This window comes from Eutrema salsugineum, unplaced genomic scaffold, assembly GCF_000478725.1.
Source record: "Eutrema salsugineum unplaced genomic scaffold, Eutsalg1_0 scaffold_6, whole genome shotgun sequence".
NCBI classification, from domain to species: Eukaryota; Viridiplantae; Streptophyta; class Magnoliopsida; order Brassicales; family Brassicaceae; genus Eutrema; species Eutrema salsugineum.
Window position 1 is genome coordinate 7,053,979 of NW_006256547.1, and position 17,030 is coordinate 7,071,008.

Here is a 17,030-nt window from a genome sequence, read left to right on the forward strand (position 1 = left end):
GGAACGTATATTAGAAGTCGCATAATATACTCGATGATGGATATCTCGACGAGACCTATATAACGTATCACTAGTAATAAAATAAGTAAATAACATGAAGTGATTAGTATCCTAGAGTGGTGTAGTTTGGTACAGACAAATGCTGTGTTTCAGGAGATGTGTTCGATTTTTTCACTTGGAATGGATAACTAGTATTTAAAGGGTATCATGGATCCGCTTGCTCTGGATCCAAAATGATTCCAAAACATCTGATTCAATAAGAAGAAAAAAAAAGAACTTGATAAAGAAAGACATTAGAATTAGAAATTTATTTATGTAACACTGAAAAAGGAAGTACGAAAAAAAATTATATATATGAAAAAATAATTATCTAAATAGGGAGAAAACTATGAGAATATTGATAGTTTGATCAATAATCAATGTTTCTTTTTAGATAATTTCAGTTAATATAAAAAGATCCTTCGAGTTGAACGAAGTGGATCGTTCTTGTCATATAGCTCGTAGTTTAACCGTAATTATGTTTCTATGGTAAAAATGCACGTGCCCTTTTGTTTGTTTGGTAGAAATAAAATGAACGTGTTCTATTGACAGTCAGATGCCTTTCAGTCCAGAGAAATTGACGATATCATATAAGAAGAAATGTGTGGAGGTGGTTAAACCAACACCAGAATAATTATTAGTATTTGTTTATGAAATAAAAATAACTTACCGTCAAGATCGAATCTTCAAGTCTAGATTTTGTAGAAATATAAACTTTTAAACTATCTCATTATAGTGATACTGAGACTGATACATACAAGTAATTTCTTAAGTTGAGAAAAGCAAATGGGAACTGTACAATATTAATTATTTATCTATCAAACTAATGATATAATAAGATGGTATTAGAGGGTAAGACAAAATAAGCGAAGAAATATGTGTAAGGTAAGGCGATATAATCGGTGTAGGAAAAAAAGGGACCAAATGGTGGACTAATGTAATCTGGTAAGACTAGTCAATACTAATTTGCTAGATAAACCCGATATTTTCTTAATTTGTTGAAATCCTATTTTTAGTAGAGTTGAATTTACATTGACTTTAAAAGTTTGAAATTATTTAAATTCGTTTGTGTATTTTAAAACTTTATAATATTTTCAAAAACTTTATCAAAAACTACTTCAAACTTTTTTGGTTAATCTCAAACTGAAACACAGTCTAACTTTTCTTTTTTGCCATTGAAAACACCTACGTATAATAAATACATGATTGAAATTATAAGAGAAATTGTCGAATTATTTCAAAATTTTGAACCTAGTTTTTGGAAAATTTTAAACTTTTTTTTCTGAAAGCTTACCATGTAGTGTGTGGAGACGTCCACGTAAAGCACTATCAGTGACCAATTTGATTTCTTTCTATATGTAGAAACTGTATATTTCAAAATCTAGTCATAATCACATACATATGTCATAGATCTCGCCATAACTCTCTTGGTGGGCTTATGGAACATACACATCCCAACCGGCGAATTTAATGCACCCAATTCAACTTTTTCTCTCTCGTAGATTAGATATTATGGTCAAATTAGAATCAACTAAAAAAATATTTTTTCCTTTGTCCGAAATGAAATTAGGTTAAATGACTCAATCAATCACTTGCTTCACTTCGTTTCAAATGATGCCTGTTTTGGGGAAGAAGATGAATAAAGTGGGCTCTTTTTAAAAGAATAAAAAAATAAATTAGGTTCTAATATCTGAAAAAGGAAGTCTTCTTAAGGAAATAAAATAAACATAAAATGGCTACTCAATATAATATCTCTTTTATATAATTATTTTGATGTCCCTGGGTGGGGCAATCCACACGCGCTTTGGTTACCTTTCTTAGAACACTGGTAAATGGGGTTTCAACTCTCAACAAGATTGAAAAAGAAATCATTTAAAATAATCAAAGATTGACGACACATAATTTTTTTATATTCTCTCTCTATATATATCACATACACATAATGGTTTTTCTTAGTTCATGTGACTAGTCAGTCACTGTTTCTAAATCATACATGATCCAAGTCTTCCTGTCTTCTTCACTCATCTTCAGACACAACAGAGAAACTAAACATTAGATTAGATTTTTCAGACAAGGAATTTTTTTTTGTTTTTTCAACTCGAAATCCGAAGAATGAAGTTCGGGAAAGAGTTCTCGTCGCAGATGGTGCCGGAATGGCATGAAGCATACATGGATTACGGTCGTCTCAAGTCTCAATTAAAAGAAATCATCAAATTCAAACGCAAAACCAATCCTCACCACAATCACGGCCATCATCACGGCGAAGGCCTTCGCCGGAAACTGACTCTCTACCGAACATTCAGCGGTTTACTCTCAACGCCGGGACGAAAAAGACACCACCACGGACACGGACACGGTCACGGACACGGACAGATCGGCCATTTCTCTGATTCCGACGACGACATCGAGGAAGGACTTAAATCTGCGCCGATTCTGGTACACAGCGCGAGTCACGGATACGAGACGACGTTTCTGATGGAGTCCGAGGAAGGAGGAGAGTACGAGACGGTGTTTTTCCGGCGACTAGACGACGAGTTCAACAAAGTTGAGAAATTTTATAAATCGAAAGTGGAGCAAGTGATTAAAGAAGCTGTGATGCTTAACAAACAAATGGATGCTCTAATCGCGTTTCGTGTGAAAGTGGACCATCCTGACGGTTGGCCTTGGGAGGAACGGACGGTTGAGATGACTCGTTTAGCTTCTGATGTCGCTAATTCCGCCGCGACCGTCGCTGCTTCTACTCCCGCCGGTGCTAGATCCAGTAAGTGACCTATCGGTTTTATTAAACCGGAAACGTACCGCAAATTTTAAATGATTTTGTTTTGTTTAATTCCGGTTTTAGCGAACCATAGTCGTACCGTTGAAATTGGAATCTGGTTTTATTTTAAAATTCTGGTTTGGTGGCAGTGAAAGCTAGAGCTCATCAAGCTCACATGGAAGCTATACAGGAAGGAGGATCAAGCAAAGCTGGTAAATCCGATGAAGATGAGGACGATGATGATGCGGAGAAAGAAGACGATAACGTCGTTTCCGACGAATTGGCCGGTGACACAAGTAGATTAAAAGCTGCGAGGCCATCTCCGATCGAGGTTTTGGATCGTGTTAAGCTCAACCATACCACGGAAACGCCTCGGTCCACCATTAAAGGCGTTCTACAGGTCTCGAATACGGAGCTTAAGTTTAGCAGAGATAATCTGAGGAGAGTCGAAGGGAAGCTCAGACGCGCCTTCGTTGAGTTCTACCAGAAGCTTCGGCTACTCAAGAGCTACAGGTGCGTACTCGTTATACGTTGAATTTTGGATGATCAAAATTGGGTATTATCATTTGGATTTTGAGATTCGACTATGAAATATATGTGCAGCTTTTTGAATGTGTTGGCGTTTTCCAAGATTTTGAAGAAGTATGATAAGGTAAGATTTGGTTAAGAGATTGAGGTTTTTTGGTTTTAGGGTTTATTGAGTGAAATGTGTTCGACGAAATTACTCTTTGAACAGATAACTTCGAGGCATGCTTCAAAGTCTTACATGAAAATGGTTGATAACTCTTACCTTGGAAGCTCTGATGAGGTAATGTTTTTTTTTTCTTTCGATTCAGTTGATTTGATAATTCTTATGTCTCTCCTATAAACTGATCTTCTCTTGCTTCTTTTCATTGCCACAGGTAATTAGACTCATGGAGCGTGTTGAAGCTACGTTTATAAAGCATTTCACCAATGCTAACAGAACAAAAGGAATGAACATCTTGAGACCGAAAGCTAAAAGAGAGAGACATCGAATTACATTCTCCACAGGTGGAATCCATTATAATTTTTTGTTTTGTTTTCTCCTCCTTCAGTATTTGCTTGCCAGTTTCTGATTTGGAGTTCGGTTTCAGGTTTCTTGAGTGGATGCGTGTTTTCTCTAGTTGTGGCTCTATTCGCCATCATACGCACCCGAAACATTTTGCAGGAGGAAGGCCAAAAGCAGTACATGAACACTATGTTCCCTCTTTACAGGTAAACTTAGTCTGCCTCTGTTTTCCTACTACTTTACACCGATCATTGAAAGTGGAATTTGTTGTTTAGATGCACTCTGCCTTTCTCTGTTGTTCTTGTAGCTTGTTTGGGTTCATCGTGCTGCACATACTTATGTATGCTGGAAATATCTACTATTGGAGGAAGTATCGAGTGAATTATTCTTTCATTTTTGGGTTCAAGCAAGGAACTGAACTTGGCTATAGACAAGTTCTACTTGTGGGTTTTAGCATTGGAGTCCTTGCGCTTGTTTGTGTTATTGCCAATCTTGACATGGAGGTTGACCCTGAAACTAAAGATTACAAAGCATTAACCGAGCTTCTTCCTCTTTTCCTGCTTATTGTAAGTCTGTATATCCCAAATCAGCTTTTGAATGTGAAACTCAGCTCTATGACAATATTAACGGGTAACTTTTTGATATAGGTTATGTTTATAGTTCTAGTCTTACCATTCAACATCTTCTACCGCTCGAGTCGCTTCTTCTTCCTCACATGCCTCTTTCACTGCGTTGCTGCTCCTCTTTACAAGGTAGAACAGAAACTGAAACGGCTCGTTGATCATGATAAAGAAATATTGATAATCGTATCTCAACTTGTCTTAAATCTTAAATTTCGCCTTTCTCCTGCAGGTAACTTTACCAGATTTCTTGTTGGGCGATCAGTTAACAAGTCAGGTGCAAGCTCTTCGAAGCGTCCAGTTTTACATATGTCACTATGGTTGGGGAGATTACAAACATAGAAAAAACACTTGCACAGACTCAGATGCCTACAATGCTTTCTTATTCATTGTTGCTGTCGTCCCATACGTCTGGCGTCTCCTTCAGGTACAAAGTCTCTTCAGACGAAATCTAACCATTCAATACTTTCTTCATTTATATAAGATTTGCTTAAAACCCGATATTGTGCAGTGCCTGAGACGGCTATTTGAAGAAAAAAGCGCAGAACAAGGATACAATGGCCTCAAATACTTCTTGACTATAGTGGCCGTCTGTTTGAGGACAGCGTACAGTGTCGTCGACGAGGATCATAAATTTGTCTGGAGAATGTTAGCTGGGATCTTCTCAGCTATTGCTGCTGTTTTCTGTACTTACTGGGACTTAGTCCTTGACTGGGGTCTTCTAAACAGGACATCTAAGAACCGTTGGCTCCGGGATAAACTCCTTATCCCGCAAAAGAAAGTATACTTCATCGCGATGGTAAGCAAAAACTATAGAATAAGCCTCATCATTTTTGAATCCAAGATCAAAACTGATTCTTAACCATCACAAAAAAAAAGTGCAGATCTTGAACATCTTGCTCAGATTCGCGTGGCTGCAGACCGTCCTGGATTTCAACTTCTCCTTTATGCATAGACAGACGATGGTTGCTGTTGTAGCCAGTCTGGAGATTATCCGCCGTGGGATATGGAATTTCTTCAGGTAACAACAGACATTTCTGCAGTTTTCTTCACCTGTGTGTCTGCTTTGTATAACATATGATATAACTTTCTTGGGTTGGGTTTGGTTGCATTCAAACAGGTTAGAGAACGAGCATTTGAACAATGTGGGGAAGTTCAGAGCATTCAAGACGGTTCCATTACCGTTTAACTACGACGAGGATGACGACAAAGACAACTAGCTTTTCGATCTCTTGTCTTAAATTATGTAAAGACAGAAGGATTCTTCAACTATTCATTCACATTGAGTAGGAGGAAGACGAAGACTGGATTAGACCAAAGCTGGTCCGTCGAGATCAAGACAGGGATTGTAAGAGTTGATTTCGACCTTGTGGTTGATTCTAGGAGTTACTAACTAATTGCTAGCTTAATCATAGTAATTAGGATCACCTCTTACATGAGGGGAGGAAGGTAGAGAGACCCCATTGAGCAAATGTACTATGAATTTCTCGTTTGAGTTATCTAATATCACAAGATTCTCATGTTGTATATAAAAAAAAAAAGAACTCAAGTTTCATTCAAGGAAACATTCATAGGTATCAAGAAAGCAAAAACCTTTAAAACCAAACTAGATTTTACCCCGTGCATTCGTATGGAAATTTGTTTTAATCAAAATTTACAATGTTATTTATGTTTTTTTATAGATATAATTTTTTAATAAATGACAAAGATTGATTTTTGTATTTAGATATAATTTATTTTTTAATTTTTTATACTATATTATGACCATGATTATAAAAACATAGTTCTAATCCGATCATTTTATTAATCGAAAAAAGATCGTTATTATAAAAATATATTTTTAACTCACTTATTCTATTAATCCGAAAAAACTGTAGTTACTAAACCATAATTCTAACCCGTCTGTCATATTACTATATAATATAATTATTTACTAATTTTGAAATAATATTTATCTTAATATCTTGCATGTTTTGAATATAAGACTGCAATAATAAAAAAAAAAAACTAATCCATATTACAATAATTTAGGATAATTTTAAAACTGTTTTTCAAAATATTTTTTAAAAAAATTTGAGAGTGTTTGGAAGCAAGTACTAAATGTGCTTCTGTTTTAATATAATAGATTTTGTCCACAATAACAAAAGTCTAATAATAAAAAAACACTCAAAGTTCAATTTAATTGCAACATTCAAATGTTACCAATCCAAGTTGTGATAATCCATCACTTTCCCTTGAGTTCCTCAGATTCCTTCTTCTTAGCCGCAGCCGCCTCAGCCTCCTCCAACATATCCAACTCCCGCGTTAACGCTGCCTTCTTCTCGCCCAGATACAGTCCATAGTAATCCTGGTTAGCATACATACATGTCATAAACTTTATTGTAGCATCTCGACATTTGTTGACGTCATCTTCATCGTCCACACATTTATCAGCTTCTAGGAATGAATCCTTGCATTCACCTTTTTTAAGATACCGACGTACCCAACACTCTCCACACTCCACAGTCTTCCTCTGCCTTGTTCTTGGTTTGATTCAAACTATCTTCTTCAGAATTTGCGGTATTGGATTTGTTTTGATCTTGCGGATTGGCAGATGACTCTTCTCCTTGATGAGCCAAAGGATCGTTACCGCTTTTAGCATTCAGATTCGTTGAAGAAGACATTGTGGTCTGATTCTGATAGATGAGTTAGGTTGCAAACTTGCAAGTCAAGAACTCAAGCGAGACGTTTAATTGTTTTAAAGGGATTCATTGCAAGTCATGAATACAAGGCGAGAGTTTTTTAAACCCCTTTGTCACGCATAACTTAATCTAATTATGGAAAAGTATTTTTTTGATAACGTCTAAAAGGAAGATTTCTAAAAGTTATGAAGATTTCCCTAAAAACAAATTTTGTTACATGTTTTGGAAAACAATTAATTTGTGGTAATACATATTTCTCTAATTATATCATATTATTTAAAATGAATGGATGAAATTAAGCCCGTTATTTATATTTCAAATTTTAACATGTTATCTTCAAATGAACTAAGAGGAATCCTCTTTTTTACGAAGCAATCTACTCTACTGGATCATAATGTAAATTACTCACACGAGAAGAAAGAAATGTTACATTAGGGTCAAACGTTAACATTAGAAAGTTTATGTATTAAAGAGTAATAATTTAGAAGTTAGTGGACATTTAATTCAAATTGTTGTTTTCACAATTAAAAGTCAGTCGTGGAGTTATGTCTGAATAAAATAAAGCAATGAAGTCGGTGACTGTCTTCACCAAGATCAATCTATGGATCAGAATCCGTACAGGAGGAAATCGTCTCCGATCAGAACCACCACCGGCGGTTCGAAGTCCGTCGACTGCTCCCCACTACTTCCGATGAAGTTTTTCAGCTCCGGTACGATGAAGCTCACTAGGACCTTCACTACTTGCTTGATACTCTTCTCTGTGCTATTAGCATTCTCAATGATCTTCCATCAACACCCATCTGATCCGAATCGGATTATGGGTTTCGCGGAGGCAAGAGTTCTCGATGGCAGAGATTACTCCAATTTTACTACCATCGGTACGGATTTTTTATTGTTTGTGTTATTCTTTGAAGTCAAAGTTTGGATCTTTACTGGTTTAGAACTTAACTGCATTAGTCGATATATGAAATTTCATTTTGAGATCTTAGCTTTTTTCCTATGAACAAGGTTGTCTACTTTTTTTCGTTTTAAAGCTAAATGTGGTTCACAGTTTAGAACATAGACAAAAGTAGGATATGTTCAATGGAGATTAAATCTGATATAAAGTTCGAATTTTCATGGACACTTCCATAAAAATTGAGTCTTTGTTGGTTTGGTTACGCCAAGATTGCTCTTTTTGGTCTGAGGTTGGTTAGGTGACAACGTGTTCTTTTTGTTTGGTCTTTAGCTTAAAATGTTCGTTTCTCTTTTTGTATTGTAGATACAAATGATTCTGATAAGCTTCTGGGAGGACTACTTGCTAATGGGTTTGATGAAGATTCTTGCCTTAGTAGATACCAATCAGTGCTATACCGTAAACCTTCACCTTACAAACCTTCTCCTTACCTCGTCTCTAAGCTCAGAAACTACGAAATGTTTCACAAGAGATGTGGTCCGGGTACTGAGTCTTACAAGAAAGCTCTAAAGCAACTTGATCAAGACCACATTGATGGATACGGTGAATGCAAATACGTTGTGTGGGTTTCATTTAGCGGATTGGGGAACAGGATACTCTCTCTAGCCTCGGTTTTCCTCTATGCCCTTTTAACGCATAGAGTCTTGCTCGTTGACAGAGGGAAAGACATGGATGATCTCTTCTGCGAGCCGTTTCCCGGTATGTCGTGGCTACTGCCTTTAGATTTCCCGTTAACTTCTCAGTTTGATGAGTTAAATCAACAATCCTCTCGTTGCTACGGACATATGCTCAAGAATCAGGCGATTAATGCTGAGAAAACTCTGTCTCATCTTTATCTTCATCTTATCCATGATTATGGAGATCATGATAAGATGTTCTTCTGCCAAGAAGACCAAACCTTGATAGGTAAAGTCCCTTGGTTGATCGTCAAAACAGACAACTACTTTGTTCCATCGTTATGGCTAATCCCTGGTTTTGACGACGAGCTAGACAAGCTATTCCCGCAGAAAGAGACAGTCTTTCATCATTTGGGAAGATATCTTTTCCACCCAGGAAACCAAGTATGGGGCTTGGTCACGAGGTACTACGAAGCTTACTTATCGCACGCGGATGAGAAGATTGGGATTCAAGTAAGAGTTTTCGACGTAGGCGCTGGTCCGTTTCAGCACGTGATGGATCAGATTTCAGCTTGTACACGGAAAGAGAAACTCCTACCTGAAGTAGTAGAAGAAAGATCACACCAAGTCAAGACCCCTAAGCTAAAAGCTGTGCTTGTCACATCTCTGAGCTCTGGATACTCGGAGAATCTAAAGAGTATGTATTGGGAGTATCCGACATCAACCGGCGAAATCATCGGTGTTCACCAGCCAAGCCAAGAAGGTTATCAGCAGACGGAGAAAAAGATGCATAACGGGAAAGCTCTTGCGGAAATGTACCTTTTGAGTATGACAGATAATCTTGTGACTAGTGCTTGGTCTACTTTTGGGTATGTGGCTCAGGGTCTTGGTGGTTTAAAGCCTTGGATACTCTTTAAACCAGAGAACCGTACAGCTCCTGATCCTGCGTGTGGTCGGGCTATGTCCATGGAGCCTTGTTTCCACGCGCCTCCTTTCTATGATTGTAAAGCCAAAACGGGAATCGACACGGGAAAACTAGTTCCTCATGTGAGACATTGTGAGGATATGAGCTGGGGACTTAAACTAGTATGATTCTTTTTTTTGGTCATTTGATGTAACACGCTCCCTCTTCTTAAATTAGAGCTTTTTTATAAAGTCAAAGTTTTGTGCTTTTGACATTTTCTCAAATTAGATAAAAACAAGAGCATAAAGGGTCTTTTTATTATTACCAAAGTTTCCGTTTTTCTTGTATTGTTGCAGTAAAAACGTGAATCTGATGATCTTTGCTTGTTCTCTTACTCTTTTCCATCTAGCAGATGAAGAAGGTTAAAAGGGAGAGATCAAATTTTGATTTCTCTTTTCCTTTATTTTTTGAACTTTCCTAATTTTGAATCTTAGGTTATTGAATGGATCTGTATCCCTCCAGAAGGAGATCATCTCATCCCAAAGCCATTGGTAAACAGCCTGAAGAACAAATTGGAGTCCAAGAAAAGAGATACAGATTGTTCGGAGCAATGAGAGTCGCAGAGATCTTAGCTTATTTCATGGTTATTATCCCTGTTTTGCTAGTAATCACTGTTATCCTTGGACATGACTCGTATGATCAAGGAAATGGCTTTGCAGAAGCATCAAGAATCATCCAAATAAAACAGGAACCAAATGTGACATCATCAGATGATTCAACAATCCAGAGAGATCAGAAACGAAACGGTAAAACGATGATATAACTTGTTTCTCCTTGAAAGTTTTGCTTTTTGGGATATGTTTTTGAAATCTTTCTTTCATGTTTCATCAGATTCTGTAGATTTGTCTCTGCTTGGAGGACTACTTGTTTCTGGTTTCAAGAAAGATTCTTGCTTGAGTAGATACCAATCTTACCTCTACCGTAAAGCTTCACCGTATAGACCTTCTTCGTATCTGCTGTCAAAGCTTAGAGCTTACGAAGAGCTTCATAAGCGATGCGGACCAGGAACCAAACCATATACCAATGCAGAAAGACTGCTTAAACCGAAACAAACCGGTGATTCGGACTCAGAAGGATGCAAGTATGTTGTTTGGATGGAGTTTAGCGGATTAGGGAACCGGATTATCAGTATTGCCTCTGCATTTCTGTATGCAATGTTGACGGATAGAGTCTTGCTCGTTGAAGGAGGAGAGCAATTTGCTGATTTATTCTGTGAACCGTTCCTTGATACCACTTGGTTATTACCAAAAGATTTCACCTTAACTAATCAGTTCAATGGCTTTGCTCAAAACTCAGCTCATTGCCATGGAGAAATGCTGAAGAGGAAACTGATCAATGGATCTTCGGTTTCGTCTCTGTCTCATCTTTATCTCCATCTAGCTCATGATTACAACGACCAAGACAAAATGTTCTTCTGCGCAGAAGATCAGAGTTTGCTAAAGAATGTTCCTTGGTTGATCATGAGGACTAACAACTTCTTTGCACCGTCTCTCTTCTTGATCCCTTCTTTCGAGGAAGAGCTTGGTATGATGTTTCCAGAGAAAGGAACGGTTTTTCACCATTTGGGTCGTTACCTTTTCCATCCTTCGAATCATGTCTGGGGACTAATCACAAGATACTACCAAGCTTACTTAGTCAAAGCTGATGAGAGGATTGGTCTTCAAATAAGAGTCTTTGATGAGAAATCAGGAGTGTCTCGTCAAGTCACTAATCAAATCATTTCCTGCGTTCAAAACGAGGAAATATTACCAAAACTAAGCAAAACAGAACAACACCACAAGCCATCAGAAGACGAAGAAGATGAAGACTTTAAACTCAAAGCTGTCTTGATCACTTCCTTAACAACAGGATACTTTGAGATCTTGAAGACCATGTATTGGGAAAAACCAACTGTAACAAGAGATGTGATTGGAATACATCAGCCAAGTCATGAAGGACATCAACAAACAGAGAAGCTTATGCATAACAGGAAAGCTTGGGCAGAGATGTACTTACTGAGCTTAACAGATAAGTTGGTTATTAGTGCTTGGTCTACATTTGGGTATGTAGCTCAAGGACTTGGAGGATTAAGAGCTTGGATTCTGTATAAGCAAGAGAATCAAACCAACATAGATTCTCCTTGTGGTAGAGCTATGTCACCAGATCCTTGTTTCCATGCTCCTCCTTATTATGACTGCAAAGCGAAGACAGGAATAGACACGGGTAATGTTGTCCCGCACGTGAGACATTGTGAGGATATTAGCTGGGGACTTAAGCTTGTTGACAACTCATAACTTGGAAACAAGACAGAAGAATCTTGATCCTTAGAAATTTTTTACATGCAGTGTAATTTGATTATGTGTGGCTGCAAAAAGCTGATTTTACTTATAGTAGAAGCAAACAATTATTACTTCATTAAATTTTGTGTCTCCCTAATGACTCTTCTTTGTCTCTGATTAGTTACTTGAACACTCAAATTCTGCAAAAACGTTGGAAGTATCAGTAGAAAGTTCATGAGAAAATGGAGTATTTCTCGACTTACAATGGGCCTGTTTCAGTGGGCCTAAAAATGGGCTCATTTAATAGTTTTCTTGTGCATTTTTTCAACAATTTTTAGATGAGAATTAAGAAAAGGAATCTCAAAAATTTCTCAACTAACGACGGAAGAATAGGGCTTGCTTGTTTGAATGGATCTCTCAAACGGACTCTCCTCAATTTAAGTAGGGAAGTTACAATGTCTATCTTCTTACACGCCTAACTTTGTTCTGTAACTCTTTTTCTTTGTGTCCTAAAATCTCTATATATAAACACTAATTAACACTCCTTTGATCTCTCAATAATCCCACTCACTCATCACACGCCACCACAAACCATGGCTTCTCCTTCTTCTTCTTCCTCTTTCTCTTCTTCTTTGTTACTCCCTCTGTTTCTTATCATCTTCTCATGTTTTATTGCGGTTTCATCATCAAGAAGATCATTAATCGACCGTCCTACTCCCACAAGCCTTCCAAGATCCGGTTTTAGATTAAGTCTAAAACACGTGGATTCAGGGAAAAACCTCACAAAGATACAAAAGATCCAAAGAGGGATTAACCGTGGATCCCACAGGTTAAACAGGTTAGGAGCTATAGCTGTTTTGGCTGTAGCATCATCTGATCCTGATGATACTAATAACATCAAAGCACCAACTCATAGCGGAAGCGGAGAGTTTCTTATGGAGTTATCTATAGGAAACCCTCCGGTTAAATACTCGGCTATAGTTGATACCGGAAGTGATCTTATATGGACTCAGTGCAAGCCTTGCACCGAGTGTTTCGATCAACCAACTCCGATTTTCGACCCTAAACAGTCTTCCTCTTACTCAAAAGTCGGTTGCTCTTCTGGTCTTTGCAACGCGTTATCTCGATCTACTTGTAACCAAGACGAAGCTGCTTGTGAGTATTTGTACACATATGGTGATTACTCATCCACAAGAGGGATCTTGGCCACTGAAACGTTCACTTTCGAGGAGGACAACTCGGTTTCGGGCATCGGGTTTGGGTGTGGGAAAGAGAACGAAGGAGACGGGTTTTCACAAGGCTCAGGTCTTGTAGGTCTTGGTCGTGGACCACTCTCGCTCATTTCTCAGCTCAAGGAGACCAAATTCTCTTATTGCTTAACCTCTATCGAGGATAACGAAGCGTCTAGCTCGTTGTTTATTGGATCTCTAGCCTCGAATATCGTCAACAAAACAAGTGCAAATCTAGATGGTGAAGTCACCAAAACGATATCGTTGCTAAGAAATCCAAATCAGCCTTCTTTCTATTACCTTGACCTACAAGGCATCACTGTTGGAGGTAAACGGCTTAGTGTTGAAAAGTCTACATTCGAGCTAGCGGAAGATGGAACCGGAGGTATGATCATCGACTCGGGCACGACCATCACGTATCTTGAGGAAGCTGCGTTTCAGGAATTGAAGAAAGAGTTTACTTCTCGGATGAGTTTACCAGTCGATGACTCAGGATCCACAGGACTTGACTTGTGCTTCACGTTACCTAGTGCAGCAAAGAAAATTGCTGTTCCTAAGCTGATTTTTCATTTTAAAGGGGCAGATTTGGAGCTTCCGGGAGAGAATTACATGGTGGCGGATTCGAGTACAGGCGTTTTGTGTTTGGCCATGGGAAGTTCTAATGGGATGTCTATTTTCGGAAATGTTCAGCAGCAGAATTTTAATGTACTTCATGATCTTGAGAAAGATACTGTGTCATTTGTTCCCACTGAATGTGGAAAACTGTAGATTTTTAATTGTTTTCTTCTTTTGTTATTAATAAACTTTTATACTTTGTGACATTGTCAATTGCCTCAATATTTTTACGCTCGTAGATATCTCCGAGAAAAAAAAAATAGTGTTTTGAAAATAGTGTTTCCTATTTTGTCGGATGAAGAACATGGAAAAAAAAAGAATCAGAAGTATTAATTAATCTTTGTACAAATCATTTTAATTTTTTTATTGAGAAACAATTTTTTTTTTAAGGTAGACTAAGATCAAGTAGGTTTATATTATGTTTTCATGTGTCCGTGAAACCATATTGATAATTATTATGTTAGAGTTTGAGCTCAAGTTTAACATATTAAGAGCTAAATCATTCATTGGTTATCGTAGATTTTACGAAATCCGGATCAGCCTTCTCGTACAATGGTCATAATTTGATTTGATTGACATATTGATATGAGTGCCAAATAGTTACATTGATTAAGTAACACTAATAATTAACATAATTATTAAACTTGGAAGTAAAGAAAAAGGTAACCCTTGTTACAAAAAAAAAAATGGGTAAAGAAAAGAGTTCGCTCAACTTCCAAGCAACTCGAGAGAAAGAGAGATCAAGTGCATGCGTCATGCAATTTTTATCAATTTGGAAATAAATACGTCGGTGATGTCGCCCAACAAACATAATTAGGCACCTATTTTTATTTGATTTATCAAAATGTTTAAAAACCATGAAATTGATCGTGTATCTTTTGAATTTCCTAAATTTAAAAATATAATCATTTCCAGAATAATTTATTTAAGAATACTTCTTGTCCACGATTGTATATATCTCTCTTTGTTCAATATACACATCGAACTTTAGCGCACATGTTGATTGCAGGATTGGTCTAGTGATCTTTAATTTGGTCGATGTATTGTAATTTGTGAATAAAATATTCTACATGTCTAATGCCTACTGCACGATGGGTAAAAATGGAAGAAAATGAGTTACAATAAATTATAGAAAAAAAAGTCACCATAATAAATGTTATTTTTTTGGAAATTTTGCGGGAAAGTAACGAAAACGGATGATGGTTTATAGATGAACACGCGCGTAGGTTTCGTATCTGCCGTTCCTTGAATTGGTTTTGAGTTTTGACGCACAGCCGATTTTGAATGGTGTAATATTATTGGGCTTTAAAGGGTCCATAATAATATAACTGTTCTTCATTAATCGGCCTACTGTTGATGTTATTCGTACTCAATTATAGGGTCCCTTAATTATTCGAAGCCTATTAAACTAATTTATGAAAATCATTCAATACATGATAAAATCTAAATATAAAAAATAAGGGGAAAAATCATTCAATAATGAATTAATCTAAGAATCTAAGATAAATAACAAAAGATTACATTCATTATAAAAAACCAAAATCAAATATTGAGAAAAATAGAAAAACATTTGATTGGATGAATAACATATTAAAATTTAAACGACAGCCGCTTCTTGGTTCAATTATATAGCTTTTCTTTTTCATTGGGCTTTGTATAGTGGGCTTTTTGGGCTAACTCCGAACTATTATATCTGATATTCTTTTTCTCATGCTAATTTTTTTTGTAAAAAGAAAAAGAAACCCTAATATTATATTCAACGTTTGTAGTGTCCAAGAGAAAAGCGGCGGCGACGAACATAAACACGACAATCACCGAATTATTCCGATTCACCGGAGAGTTTTTGGTGCAAGTCAAAGAAAGATGAACAAACATAAACCATGAGAAATTAGTAGCAACTAAAAAAAAGATAAATCTCTGAAAATTGAACAGTCGATTAATTCTCAATCACATACACTTGAGAAAAACGGAAAAACCCTAAAGATTTAAGAACACCCAAAAGAAAAATTAGCAAATCAGAAGAGTTTTTTTCTGGAATCAATTTTCAAAAGCCCAAGCGTTCTCCTTACGAACTGCTTCTTCTTCCTCGGGTGTGTAATCGTTCTCGATCTTGAAAATCTCGCGAACTTCCTCCACTTTCTTGTCTTGGATGTAATCTGCAATCGACTGGCAAACGAGATCGAGAAGGCCTTTGACGTTGAGATAGTTTGCAGCGAGAACGAGAGGGAACATTGTGTCGAAATCCATTCCTTTCAAGAAATCAGCGTCCCACTTGTCGAGCTCCTTCTTCGCCTCCTCGTCTTCCTCGACCTTAGCACCAGCCTCCACGTGCTTCCTGCAATACTCGATGACTTTCGAGAGGATCGGCCCTGTGACGTTCGAGAGAGGGATTGGTTTACCGGCGCAGCCGTCTTCGATCATGTGTGCTACGATCTGGAACTCACGAGCCACCGCTTCGTCGACCTCGAATGTCTCGTCATCGGAGCTTTTCAACACAATCTTCTTCGACTCTGACATTGTTCGCTCGATTTGAAGGAAAAAAGCGGAGAGGTTTTTTCTAGGGTTTATGCAAAGAGAGATGATTCTGATGAGAGATTGTGGGATTTGGGTGAAAGGAATTGCTGATTGCGTCCTCTATTTATAATAATCTCTAAGTGGGTCGGTTAATTATAATATGCAAATTTTCCCGAAACTATTATAAGGAAAAGGAAAATTAAATTAGGAAAACACAAGAAAATCCTGGGTTTAACTAGTTTTTTTAAATTAATAATTTTCCGGATTAACAAATCGACTGACAAATGGAATTTTGGGATAAATCCTTTTCCACATCAGTCTATTTCTTAGAAACCTCTGGAAGCTATTTGAAAACAATGCACAAAAATAATTATTATATTGTTAATAATAAATAAATAACATTAATTTCATCTGTTATAGGAGTAAGAGATCTTTGTTAAAAAAGAATAAGATCAAATTATTTCAAAGAATAGCATAGTAAATAAATCTTTTAACAAATTTATTCGCGCATAACGCAGATTTTCACCTAATTTTAAGATAAACATTAGTAAATAAAATTTTTAACAAATTTATAAAAAAAAAAAAAGATAAGCACAGTAAACAATTGAATAAATGTATCTGTTTATACTAAATATTTTAAGATACTTCTCTAAATTAGTTCTGATGCTTTTTTAGATAAAAAATATTTAAATAAGCAGATCTAAGTATAAAAATTGACAATTATATTTATGAAAATTACTTAAATTAAAT

At 36.8% G+C, this 17,030-nt stretch overlaps 6 protein-coding genes across 6 annotated transcripts; 4 read left to right on the forward strand and 2 right to left on the reverse strand.

The window, feature by feature from the left end:
- The first annotated feature begins 2,017 nt into the window (after positions 1 to 2,017).
- On the forward strand, positions 2,018 to 5,982 carry LOC18011597 (phosphate transporter PHO1 homolog 5). Its single transcript, XM_006395668.2, has 12 exons — positions 2,018 to 2,800; positions 2,947 to 3,310; positions 3,401 to 3,449; positions 3,534 to 3,605; positions 3,700 to 3,829; positions 3,913 to 4,033; positions 4,135 to 4,393; positions 4,475 to 4,579; positions 4,680 to 4,874; positions 4,959 to 5,246; positions 5,332 to 5,468; positions 5,568 to 5,982. Exons 1-12 carry the CDS (start codon positions 2,152 to 2,154, stop codon positions 5,665 to 5,667), a joined length of 2,469 nt encoding a protein of 822 aa, XP_006395730.1. The 5' UTR covers positions 2,018 to 2,151; the 3' UTR covers positions 5,668 to 5,982.
- Positions 5,983 to 6,671: 689 nt separating this feature from the next.
- On the reverse strand, positions 6,672 to 7,110 carry LOC18011653. Its single transcript, XM_024151122.1, has 2 exons — positions 6,922 to 7,110; positions 6,672 to 6,794 (listed from the first exon to the last, which is right to left on the reverse strand). The coding sequence occupies exons 1-2, from the start codon at positions 7,108 to 7,110 to the stop codon at positions 6,672 to 6,674; spliced, it is 312 nt and encodes a 103-aa protein (XP_024006890.1).
- Positions 7,111 to 7,700: 590 nt separating this feature from the next.
- Positions 7,701 to 9,925, forward strand: LOC18011654 (galactoside 2-alpha-L-fucosyltransferase). Its single transcript, XM_006395670.2, has 2 exons — positions 7,701 to 8,006; positions 8,390 to 9,925. Exons 1-2 carry the CDS (start codon positions 7,730 to 7,732, stop codon positions 9,790 to 9,792), a joined length of 1,680 nt encoding a protein of 559 aa, XP_006395732.1. The 5' UTR covers positions 7,701 to 7,729; the 3' UTR covers positions 9,793 to 9,925.
- A 274-nt stretch (positions 9,926 to 10,199) lies between these two features.
- Positions 10,200 to 11,937, forward strand: LOC18011689 (fucosyltransferase 2). The gene is made up of 2 exons (XM_006395671.2): positions 10,200 to 10,410; positions 10,496 to 11,937. The coding sequence occupies exons 1-2, from the start codon at positions 10,215 to 10,217 to the stop codon at positions 11,935 to 11,937; spliced, it is 1,638 nt and encodes a 545-aa protein (XP_006395733.1). The 5' UTR covers positions 10,200 to 10,214.
- A 508-nt stretch (positions 11,938 to 12,445) lies between these two features.
- On the forward strand, positions 12,446 to 13,965 carry LOC18011690 (aspartic proteinase nepenthesin-1). The gene has a single exon (XM_006395672.2). The coding sequence runs from the start codon at positions 12,516 to 12,518 to the stop codon at positions 13,917 to 13,919; it is 1,404 nt and encodes a 467-aa protein (XP_006395734.1). The 5' UTR covers positions 12,446 to 12,515; the 3' UTR covers positions 13,920 to 13,965.
- Positions 13,966 to 15,671: 1,706 nt separating this feature from the next.
- On the reverse strand, positions 15,672 to 16,370 carry LOC18011576 (SKP1-like protein 18). Its single transcript, XM_006395673.2, has one exon. It carries the CDS (start codon positions 16,281 to 16,283, stop codon positions 15,804 to 15,806), a length of 480 nt encoding a protein of 159 aa, XP_006395735.1. The 5' UTR covers positions 16,284 to 16,370; the 3' UTR covers positions 15,672 to 15,803.
- Between the last annotated feature and the right edge of the window lie 660 nt (positions 16,371 to 17,030).